We start from the raw sequence: 12,275 nt of genomic DNA, 5'->3' as shown, positions 1-12,275 counted from the left end.
GCGCACTGTTGCTGGTTCCTGCCTCAATTCAGACTCTCACAAGACATGACTCCCACTCTTCAGATGAACAGGAGCAGTAACAATGGTTCCTCTGACAGTTCAGAAACAAGACCTCATCCCAGACAGGGCTTCCAGAGGGCCTCCGCATCCTCACAACCCGCACTATTTGGCTAGGAACCAATGGCACCTCATACTTATGGGCCTCACACAACAAGGATCCTGGGCATTGCTCTCAACAAAGATCACCTCCCAGAGAGGAACCTCAGTCCTCCCCAGAGCATTTTGTTAAACCAGAACAGCCAGTACTGCTGGATCCACTGGCAGTGCTTTCTTCTTCCTCCCCAGATGTGTCAGCTACACCAGCTGCTCTCTTGCCACTAGATGATTATCGGCAGTATCAGAACTTCTTGAGTTCAATTGCAGAAATTCTTCAGATTCCACTCAGAGATTCAAGATCCCTACTTATAGACTCCTGGATATTCTCCAGACTACAGCTGCCGCCAAGGTGGCATTACCTATTAATGAGACCATACTGGAGCTGACTAAGGGTGTGTTGCATGTCATGCAGCAGCCTGGGTGGACAGACCCAGGCTTGCACTACCAAGCTAAGAAAAAACCTGTGTAGACCGAGCTAAAGTTGCAGCTAGGGCTGGAGCTCAAGCTCTGAAGCCTAGAGGGGCAGGTGGGCTTCAGAACCTGAGTTCCAGCTTGAATCACAGTATTTACATAATTATTTTTAGTATGATAGTGTGAGCCCTAGTCTGCCGATCTGGACTGGGAGGCTTGTTGCTGTGGCTGTGTAGTTGTACCTTAGACAATTTGGCACACACCAGCTACCTGTGCCTGACCCTGAAGAGGACTGAAAAAATATTTTCTTCACTCCAGGAGGACAGAATATTTGTTTTCCCACCCTAACTGGCACTCTCTAATAGTCCAGAAAGTTATGGAGTGAAACAGGTTACCTCAGCCTAGATCCACCCCTTCAGGCAAATATGCAAAGAAACTAGATCTCCTTAGCAGAAGGAACTTTTCATCAGCCAACCTACTGTTCCACATAGCAATTACCAGACATTAATATTCAAATGTGATTTTATTAATTAGTGTAAACTGCCAGAATTAGCTGATAAACTGCCACAGAAATGTAGTCCCCAATTCCAGGCAATCCTGTATGAAAGGAAACTGGTTGCCAGATCATGGCTCCAGGTGTCACACGATGTAGTGCACCCGATCCCTGACAACCTTGGTGGTTGTAAGGCAGTCTTCCTGGTAGCAGTCTTCAGGATTCCCCAAGAAGATAGAAGACCTCTCTTTTGAGGACAGCAACCTGTTTAGTGAGAAAACAGATCACTGCTTTAAGGATTCTGCTGCAAAATTCTGCTCATCAGGATATACACCTTGGCAACCTGTAGGAAATAGTGTAGGGCATTTCCTCATAGGTACTGTCTGACCCCTTAGCCTTTTATCATCTGAAAGCCTATGAGAGCTTGTCTACACTACCAAGTTTTGTTGACAAAACTTATGTTGACACCCAAAAGTTGACAAAACAAAAATCACCAAAGGGTGTTCATGCTTGCTCCCTCTGTTGACAGTTCATGTCCTCACTGGGCACACCATCATCAACAGGGTGAGCAATGCACCATGGGTATGTATCCCACAGTGCAGTGTTGTGGAAAGGAAGGGCTGATCGCTGTGCATCTTGGGATTCTCTCTCAGTTCTCCCACAGCCTCCTCAGCTGCTGAGAGCAGCATCATGAGTAGTTCTGTGAGTCCCATTGTAGTGTGTATACTCTGGCTGTTTTGTTGCCAAAAGGCAGTTTTTGGTGACAAAACTTGCCAGTGTAGACGAGCCCCGAGACTCTTAAGAGGTACCCGCAGATGCAGCATAGAAGACAAACAGCATCCCTGCCATATCCTCTTCAGTCCTATCTAGCTACCAAGAAGACACTTTGATGGGACACTTGAGCACCATCTCTCCCTGTACCATCCCCACTTCAGTGTCCACCTGGCCTGTTTCCTCCCAATGTTGACAGCATATCACACCAGACTAATCAGTCTCAGACATCATCTTGAACCAGCTATCCAATAAAATTCCTTGTTGCTCCTTCTCCAAACCTCCCTTCCCATCTGTTCTCAGGGGATTCTCAGACAGAAAGTGGACTCCCTAACCCAGGTAGGAGCAATGAAGCCTGTACCCCCACAACGCAAGGGGAAGGGCTTTTACTCCAAATATTTCTTCATCTCTCCAAAAGAAGGGGGACTGGAGACCCAACCTAAAACAGCTAAATATCTTCCTTCACCATTCAAGATTCAGGATAATTATATTGGGCCTAATAATCCCCTCCCTAAATGAAGTTGATCCTCATTGTGAAGGATTCCAATTTTCATATAGACCTTCAACCAGTGCCCAGGATACTCCTGTGGGTTGCAATGGACCTAAAGCACTTCCAATACAGAGTGCTTCCCTCTGGTCTCTTGACAGCCCTGAGGGTTTTTACAAAGGTACTGTCCATGCATACCTGTGTCAATGAGGCAGCCCAATTTTTCCTACCTGGACAATTGGCCCCTCACAGAGCAGTTGTATCAGGAAGTGCAGGCAACAGTTACCTCTTTACTCAATCTCTTTCACTGATTGGGACTTCAGGTAAATCCAAACAAGTCCAGTTTAACCCTCGCACAAGTTTTAGAATGTATTGGCGCAAATCTGAACATAACACCCAAAGTTAGCTTACCTCAAGACAGATTCTTTCCAATGAGGGATCTCATCACCCAACTTTGACTCAGCCCCCAGCTAACAGTCTGGTTCTGCCTGGTACTTCCAATCCATATGGTCTCATGCACCTACGTGACCCCCTTCACAAGGTTTTGCATGTGATGCTTCCAGGCACGGTTGTGGATAGTCTATGCTCTGAGCAGGAACTTCCTGGACAAACAAGTCACACTTCCTCTGAGTGTCCTGATGTCACTCACCTGGTGGGAAACCAAGGACAATGTCTATGTAGGGTTGCCTTTATTCCTGCATTGCCCACAGAAACACTCATTGTGGATGCCTCCCTAATGGGATGGAGAGCACATTTGAAGAAGAATACAGCTCAGGGTTTCTAGACTCCACAAGAGTCTACACTACATATCAGTCTTCTTGAAGTTTGGGAAGTGTCTGAAGCATGCAAGATATTGTCCTTCATCCAGTCTATGCACTTCTGGATCAGGTCGGACATTGTGACTAGTTTATTACTTAAATAAAGGGGAGAAAAATTTGCTCCACTCTGCAGTCAACCTGGAATTGGTGCATCCCGCATCAGATTACCCTATTGGTAGTGCTGCATTCAGCTGCAGAGTCAATGGAGCCCCAGACACAGCCTCCGAGCTGGGTAGCTCTGCATTTGCAGAAATGAGGGTGGGGGAGTAGCACATCCGGGTCTCCTGTCTCAGAACAGAGAAAGGACCATTCATTCCAACCTGGTGTCACTCCATCTGGTAGCCTGGTTTCTGGATGGACAATGAATTTAGAGAAATTGTGCTCACAAGAGGTCCAGTTCATCCTTAATAATATCAGGAAACTCTCTACATGGATTGCCAAATGAAAGCAATTCTCCATTTTGTGTCAGCAGCATCACTTACCCCCACAGGGAGTCTGGGGTCCCTCTTATCCTGTGTTGTCTTCTCTCCTTTAAGAAATTGGGCCTATCCATCAGTTCACTGCATGTACATTTTTCAGCTGTTAATTTCTTTCATCCTCCAGTGGAAAACGGCTTGGTTTTCCACTATCCCGAGCATAAAGTTTCTAAAAGGCATTATCAGAACATTCCCACCGCTATTAAAACTTGCTCCTATCTGGGACCTGAACTTGGTGGTATCAGTTCTTGTGAACCTGCCATTTGACCCCTTGGCCTCTTGCTCCCTCCCAGGGCCACCCAGAGGATTTAGGGGGCCCCTTCCATAAAAAAATTGCAATACTATAAAATACTATATTCTCATGGGGGCCCCATGGGGCTTAGTGCAAATTGCCCCACCTGCTCTCCCCGTGCCCCACAGGCGGCCTTGGGAAAAATAAACCACCTGCATCGCAGCACAAACCCAGTTTTGAGAAAACAAGGTATCACTGGTTCTCAGTATCAGCTAGTGTTAAAAGGCACTAACGCTCATTAAAAGGGTTGGACAAATATTTTCCATCAAAACTTTTTCTGGATTGAAAACTAGGGGTTTTTAAAAAGCAGAAAAAAATCACAGATAATGTCTGCTTTCCTTCAAAGTTTGTTGTGGTTTTCTTAATTGAAAAGCTGAAATTAGTCTGCCAAAACCTGAATATGGTTTGGGGTTTCAGAAGTGTGTGGCCAAATATTTGCTATTTGCTGTGTTTGATTGTTTAAAGAAACAATAAAAAAATTCTGCTTAAAAAGATCCAAAACTTTGAACCACCTCAGCTTGTGACCAAACGCCTGAGCCCATCCAGTCAGAGATTTTTCCAGGTTTCTGATACTCTGCTGGCTTCCTTGATTCATATCTGTCTCCATAACTTTGGGTTAATTGAGCTTAGAACATAAGAACAGCCATACTGGGTCAAACCAAAGGTCCATCCAGCCCAGTATTTTGTTTACCGACGGTGGCCAATGCCAAGTGCCCCAGAGGAAGTGAACTTAACAGGCAATGATCAAGTGATCTCTCTCCTGCCATCCATCTCCACTCTCTGACAAACAGAGGCTAGGGACACCATTCCTTACCCATCCTGGCTAATAGCCATTAATGGACTTAACCTCCATGCATTTATCTGTTTCCTAGAGACTGGCTCCATGGGGTGCCTCACAAACTGGAGACAGTTACTGTGGGTTTGTCTTTAGTATAGCTTATGTACATATTCCATGAACTGAGTATTTGAGCTTGTTCCAGAATCTGGGATGAGTCTATGTTGTGAAAACTGAAATGCTCAAATTAGCACATGCATGTGAATGGACACAGGGTGCTAAAATTAAATTAACCCAGGCGGTCTCAAACTGGGGGTCAGGACCCCTCAGGGGGTCACAAGGTTATTACTGGGGGTTGCGAGCTGTCAGCCTCCACCTCAAATCCTGTTTTGCCTCCAGCATTTATAATAGTGTTAAATATATAAAAAAGTGTTTTCAATTTATAAGGGGGGGGGTCGCACTCAGAGGTTTACTATGTGAAAGGGATCACCACTATAAAAGTTTGAGAACCACTGAATTAACCCCTCTGGAGCCTCAGGGAATGTAGGGGGCGGGGTCTCCCTTGATAGGGTTGGGAAGGATATTGCTCTTCTCATTGTCCCTGCCTGCAGGTATATGGGATCTTGGGGAGCAATTACCACACAGCTGGGGTTCCAATTAATTTCTTTATTAAAGGGAAAAAAAAGGAAGTGGTGGGAATTTAATAATGAAATAGGATGGGATGGGGTGTATAGGGTGTTTACAATAGACAATGATGGGGGGGGTTCTTCTTATTGAACAGTGTAGGGAGTTCTAATAGTGGGCTACAGCAAGTGGGGTTCAGCACAATGGGATACAGTACAGTCAATAAGCAACTCTAGATACAGTGTGGAAATGCAAAGCGTACCCAAAAGAAATGCAAGATAAAATGGTAGCTTCTATATGAGTTAATAGCTAGATACACAATGTAACACAGTGGCATCAATGTAAATACAAAGTATATCAGAAAAGTGGAGGCAACCAATGGGGTGTTATAATTACAAGTAAAATGTGAGTTACAGTACAACAATACAATATCAATATAAAGGCTGGGTCAAGAAACGGGGGGGGGGTGAGTGATTAGTGGTATGCAGATGAGCGGCTGGAAGCAGCGAGAGACTCTGAAGCCCTGCAGGGTAAGGACAACGGAGCAGCGTGATGCTGATCTTCAGTGGGGGAGGGGCAGCGGAGAAGTGTAAAGAAGGGCTAGAGAGAGGTTTAAGCAACAAGCGGAGACCAAAAACAAAGGAAAAAAAAAACAGCAAAGGGTTTGGGAAGTTTCACAGGGGGAGAAGCAGCAAGGGGTTTGGGAAGTTCGGAGGGTGATGCAGACGCGGGGGGGGGGGAGCAGCAAGGGGTTGGGAAGTTCGGAGAGAGTGCAGATGAGGGGGAAAAGCAGCAAAGGGTTATAACAGGGAGATATGGAGGAGCACACAGAGGGGGAGATTGGAGCGGGGGAAAAACAGACACGGGAAAGTTCAGGGAGAGATCGGGACAGCAGGAAGGTGAATTTAAGCAGCAAACAACCTTATCTATCTTAACCAACGACTAGGCAAAACAACAAATATCACAATTCTAAGCAAAGCTATAACAAGCAACTATACGGAGCAACAAAACAGTAAACTATAACAAGGCAGTTGAAACTTACAAGCTCTACAATCTTAACAAACTATGACTTATTAAACTAAAAAAAACAAGACATATGGTGCACCTTATGCTGTGGGGAGGTTACAGAGGGCAGAGTGGTATGTGTCCAGGACCCAGCTCCCAAGGAAGCCAAGGGATGGTGGCTACAGCGGTGGATACAGCTGAAAGCAGACAGCCCCAAGGCAAAGCCCACAGGAGCAGAGCTTAGCAGCGGCACAAACTTATTTTTAGCGGCAAAGAGTCCTGGAGTTTGAGAGGTTTTAAGACACAGACCAAGGTTTAGCTTGAGTCTGTGTGCTGGGGAAACAGAGCCAGCAGCTAAAATAATAAAATAAAAGTATAGAAAGTTTTACAGAGGGATTCTTACCAGTCCCCAAGGGAGCAGCAAAGGCAGAAGCAGCAGCAACATCAGAAGAGGCAAGGAGGGCTCGGTACAGTCTCAATAATCAGGAGATCTCTCAGGTAGCAATTCGTTTTTCGTGGGAGGGGGGTTAAAAAACCGGGGGTATGCTCAAAAATAAAACGAGAGTGGAGAAAGGACCCCCCAGAACCCCTTGCTGATCAGACCAGGCAGCAATGCAGGAACCTTTCTGAGGTGTGTTTCAAAAATGTCTGGTTTTAAAGGCAAACTTGGGCAGTTTCCCACCAGTAATCCTGATAGGCTCCCTCTGTCACAGGGGAGGGGACACAGGGAAAAAACTGAAGGTAAGCCCAGAGACATGCCTGGACATAGTCCTGTGCAATAGGTGATTCCAGAGCACATGAGGCCTATGACTCATGCCCAGGATCTTAAAAACACATTAGGTCTTGCAGCTCTGGACATTGCTTCCCTACACAAAGCCCAGGCTCAACGAGGTGATAACAGGACTAACCCTTTGAACAGGGCAGTGGTCCCACTTAGCACGCAGCACAAGTGGCCATCCCTTTGAGAAGGGCAATGGCTCCTGTTAAACAACTTAAGGGGCCCTCCCTTTGAGAAGGGCAGTGGCTCTGGTAAACAACTTAACAGCCAGGGAAGGGCGGCCACAGGAGAACAGAAAACAAAATGGAGTCTGGGGACAGCTGTAAGAAACAAAATGGAATAGGGGATAGCTGTAACAGACACTCATGTGATCCCTCCCCCAGTGGCTAATTTTAAATGAAGCTACTCTCCCCTGACATGAATCTCCCTATGGCACTGAAATTAAATATAGACTATAATTTGGCATTTGAGAAGTGAAAGAGATGGTAGCCCTAATGGAAAAGCTAACAGCTTGGCTCTTCTGCAAGCCTCAAACTGCTGAATGAGCTTTAGGGTAGGGAAGGCTGTGCCTCCGAAACAGCCTGGCCCTGCCCCCTATCTGACCTCAACCCACTTCCTGCCCCCCAACTGCCCACCCCCCTCAGCATCCCCGACCCATCCTGCTCCTTGTCCCCTCACCGTCCCCCAGAGACACCCCACCCCTGCTTTCTGTTCCCTGACTGCCCCAACCCCTATCCACCCCCCTGCTGAGTCCTGACAGACCCCCAGAACCCAACCCCCCCTTCCCTGTCCCCTGACTGGCCCCCCAACCTCTGCCTCCTCTATGTCCCCTGACTGTCCCTGGGACTTCCTGCCCCTTAGCCAACCTCCCTGGCCCCGGACCCTTACCCCCGGCTCCCCCTTCTCCCGGAGCCTCAACACATCCAGGAGCTTCGCTCGACAGCTGCAGCATGGCTCCGGCAGGGCCTGAGCCCCTCCCCGCTCAGAGCCACGTGGTAAGGGGGTAGGGCTGGGAGCTCCGGGCCGAGCGGAGGGAACTGAGCTCAGCCCGGAGCTCACAGCCCTGGCCCCTGACCACATGGCTCTGAGCAGAGTGGGGATCAGGGGCCCCGCTGGAGCCATGCTGCAGCTGTCCCGGGAAGCTCCTGGATGCACTGAGGCTCCAGGAGAGGGGTGGAGACGGGGTCAGGTCAGGCTGGGGCTGGATCCTCAGCCGTTCTCGTGGGGGCCCCTGTGGATCCCGGGGCCTGGGGCAAATTGCCCCACTTGCCCCCCCCCGGGCAGCCCTGCTCCCTCCTATACTTGTCTATGAAAGTTGCTTTCCTAACTGTAATCATCTCTACTAGGAGAGTTGGTGAGCTTGAGTCCTTTGTGGCAAATCTTCCTTACATGGTGTTTCATAGGCATAAAGTATTCTTGAAGTTGCATCTCAATTTCATCACAAAGATTCCTTCTTAACTTCACCTGAATCAAACGTATCACCTGCCTAAACTTCTACCCAAAGCCGATAATAACAGGAAGGACAAGCAGCAACTCTCCCTGGATATACACAGGGTTCTAGCCTTCTACTTGCACCAGACTAGGCCCTTTAGGGAGCCTCTGAGGTTCTTCATTTCCATAGCTGAGAAAATGAGGAGGAGAGCAACCTCTTCCCAAACCTCTCTAAATGGATTTCCAGTTGCGTCTTCCTTTACTATGAACATATTGATGCCCCGCCACTTTGATTTTCAGGATTCATTCAACCATAGCCCAAGCTGTCTTGTTGGCATTCCTACAAGATCTGCAGGGCAGTGACTTGGGGCTCCATTCACGCTTTCACTAAGCATTATACCCTGGTTCAGGCTTCTGCAGAGGGTGTTTCTTTTGATTCAGTGATCCAGCGATCTGTGGTGCAGAACATTTCCTTGCACCCTTCTCCTCAATGAGCACTGCTTGAGAGTCACCCACAGTGAATATCCATAAGGACCAAAGAGAGATTACTTACCTCATAGTAACTGGAGTTCTTCAAGACGTGTGGTCCCTATGAGTATTCCACGACCCATCCTCCTTCCCTTCTGCTCATATCCTCTCGTTGTTTGTGGTAGAGTAGAGTAGGGACTAAAGAGATGGCCAGTCCACGATGTGCCTTACGCCCTCAGTTCAGAGCACCAGGAGGTATAAGGGTGCAGGCATAGGCCAACAGACACTGCTACTGAAGAGTGGTAGCCATGTTAGTTTGTATCAGCAAAAAGAACGAGGAGCACTTGTGGCACCTTAGGGACTAATAAATTTATTTGGGCATAAGCTCACAAAAGCTTATGCCCAAATAAATTTGTTAGTCTCTAAGGTGCCACAAGTGCTGCTTGTTCTTTTTGCTATTGAAGAGTTTTTTGGTCTCAGATGCATTGAGCGCATGTGCACCCCAGTGAATACCCATAGGAATCACACATCTTGAAGAACTTAGTTACTGTAAGGTAAATAACCTTCCTTTATTGGCCCAGCTCTACTCCTGAGTTCCAGTCCAATGCCTAAACCATAAATCCATCTTTTTCAGGAGTAACCTATCAACCTCATTAGAGTAAGAGTACAACTTCTTATCGCTCCATAGACATGTGCAAATGAGAGCGTTAGAGTTAATTACATTCTTAAGAGCTTAGCTGGGTCAGGGCCAGAGTGCTGAGCACATTGAAGGATAGAGCCTGAAATGACTGATGGAGTCCTAATAGTTATTTGGTTTCTATCACTACTACTAGTACGTGCTGCAAGTTTAGAAACACTATATATGTCACCCTTAGTGGGCAAGCAAAATCACACATCCCACCCATCTACTGGTCACTCTTGCCCTTCTACCTACTTAGCACTGGATTTTGCATCTAAAAGGGAAATAATGGCTTGTTCCCTACTTAAATAATTACTGTGGGCTGCTATTTAATTTAAAGACTATTTCTACTACAGTAGTCCCTAAAGGCCGCACTGAAGATGGAACCCCATTGTCTAAGCACTGTACACACACATTGTAAGAGACAGTCCCAGTGTCAAAGAGCTCACAGCCTAAATAGGCAAAGGGTGAGCAAGGAAACAGAGAGGCACTGAGAAATGAAGTAACTTTTGGCCAAGCTCACCCACGAGGGCTCCTGACTTCCAGTCCAGTGATCTCTCCTTTAAACAAAGGTTAGGGCTCAGCAGTCCTTAGGGTCATTTTCTCATTTCTCACAAGTGCTTTATTTCAGTTAATCATCATAGATATTTTCAAATGTAAGGAGTATCAGGTCTATAGGTTAAAGAGAGTCAATCTCTTTGCACGATATTTATAGTAAATGTGTATGGAGTGTTTAAAAACACTAAGGACATGGCTACACTAGAGCTGGAAGGTGTACATGTCAGCTCCAGGAGACATCTGTGCACTAGCTCTGTCCGAGCTAGAAGTGTACATCTGGAATTTACACCTTCTAGCTCTAATGTAGACATATCCTAAGTGCCATTTACTGCCCTTGAGCCATGTGCAGCACTTCCTGGGGGCAGTGAACAGTACTTATGTGCACTCAGTTCAAGGACAATACCGTGGCCCTAAGTAATCAGAACACAGTCATACATTTGTAATCCATTTCTGCTTTGCGCTCATGTAACTCCCATTAGCATTAATTAAAATTATCCAAGAATAGAACCAATACACTTTTATAGTGCTAGATACTTCTTTTGTAGATAGATTTATTGCAATAGAGATAGCTATTCGAAAACAGAGAGAAAGGAGAACAAAGTTACAATAGTTTCAGAAGCATATTTGATGTATTGTTTTATTTGAACTGTCTCCAATGCTGCATAAAAATAAGATCTGCATATAACAAAACAGTTTTTTCTCTCTGGATTGTAGTTTTATTTACATATCTGATCTGCTGGTAGACATGTCTGTCAGCACTAAGTAACATTGCATTTTCCCGGGGCTTTGTACAGTATTTCTGTTAGTGTCATGTTTTACATGCAGATGGTCAGTGTCACGAATACAAGTGGATGGCTAGCCCATGGAAGGGATCTTCTCGGACAGTATGGTGCCAAAGATCAGATGGATTAAATGTTACAGGTAACTATTATTTTTATTTTTCTTACACAAAACTCAATCAGGCCATAAAAGAATAAAAAGGAGTGGAGACATTGCTGCTCTTGTAAAAGGATTTGCAAATAATTATCAGATATTATATTTTCCAATAACAATAAAAAGTAACTAAAAATTCAGTATTATTACTATTTTATGATTTTATTTGGCATAGTTTTATTTCAAGTCATTATATTATTCCATGGCTGGAAGTACTTGAAAGACCTTTTTCCAAGACTCGACTGATGACACTATTCAAAACCTACTGCTAGAGGGTAACTATAAAATAATGTCTTCCTCATTGCAGACTGACTATTTTACATTCTTCTTGTCCAAAATGTTTATCCTCCACCAGCTTTAGGATTTCAAATCTCAATGGTTTCCATATTACACAAAGATCTTTTAATACAAATATGTATAGCATATATGCATGCAATATATATGCATGAACAGAGGGAGAAAGACAGCTTCATGGTCTATAAGATGTTAAAATAATAAGAATCTGAGATAAGGCCCGTGAGTTAAATTAATGAGTTTAATTCATTCTTTTGCACAACGGTGCTAAAGTAGTATGAGAAACATTACTGTGTGTATTTTGCTATTTGTGGTTTAATAACCAGGTACAAAAGGGTAAATTAAGGAATGTTCTGAGGTCTCTGACTTGAAGAAAAATGTAGTCTTTTTTCTTTCTGTGGGTACATCAGATTCAGAGCTTTACTTAGTCTTAATTTTTTTAACTATTTATATGATTTCATAAGCACATGATCAGTGTCAGTCAACTGAATGCATACAAATGGAACTTTAATCCATGGATCGTTGACATGACAGATCTGAATGATTCTGAAGTAACTGTTACTGTTTGTCATGTCACTGGAACGCTAATTTGTGTATTGTCACCACAAGATGCTTAATAATCGTTTTGGAGTCATCAAGTCTCTTGTGTAAGTGTCAATTCGCATTTGTAAAAATGCATCCTCTTCACACTGGCTATTGCAGACCCTGTCTGTATGCATATTACAAATCCATACAAAATTGTGTTAGCACCTACTAGGGTCAAGCAATTTTTAATCTCAGTAATTTGGTCATGTACATTTTTCCTTAATTTATGCCATGCACTAGT

The 12,275-nt window shown here is 45.1% G+C and overlaps 1 protein-coding gene across 6 annotated transcripts in view; it reads left to right on the top strand.

Moving 5' to 3' along the window:
- The window catches only part of THSD7A (thrombospondin type 1 domain containing 7A), a 586,917-nt gene that overhangs the window by 561,611 nt on the left and 13,031 nt on the right, over positions 1-12,275 (top strand). For all 6 annotated transcript variants that reach the window (XM_030550674.1, XM_030550676.1, XM_030550675.1 and 3 more), the window contains one exon: positions 11,048-11,143. In XM_030550674.1, the coding sequence (XP_030406534.1) occupies positions 11,048-11,143 (96 nt within the window). The remainder of the gene's footprint in view (positions 1-11,047; positions 11,144-12,275) is intronic.

The sequence above is a fragment of the Gopherus evgoodei genome, chromosome 2, assembly GCF_007399415.2.
Source record: "Gopherus evgoodei ecotype Sinaloan lineage chromosome 2, rGopEvg1_v1.p, whole genome shotgun sequence".
NCBI classification, from domain to species: Eukaryota; Metazoa; Chordata; order Testudines; family Testudinidae; genus Gopherus; species Gopherus evgoodei.
This window is presented reverse-complemented; position numbering and strand designations above follow the sequence as displayed.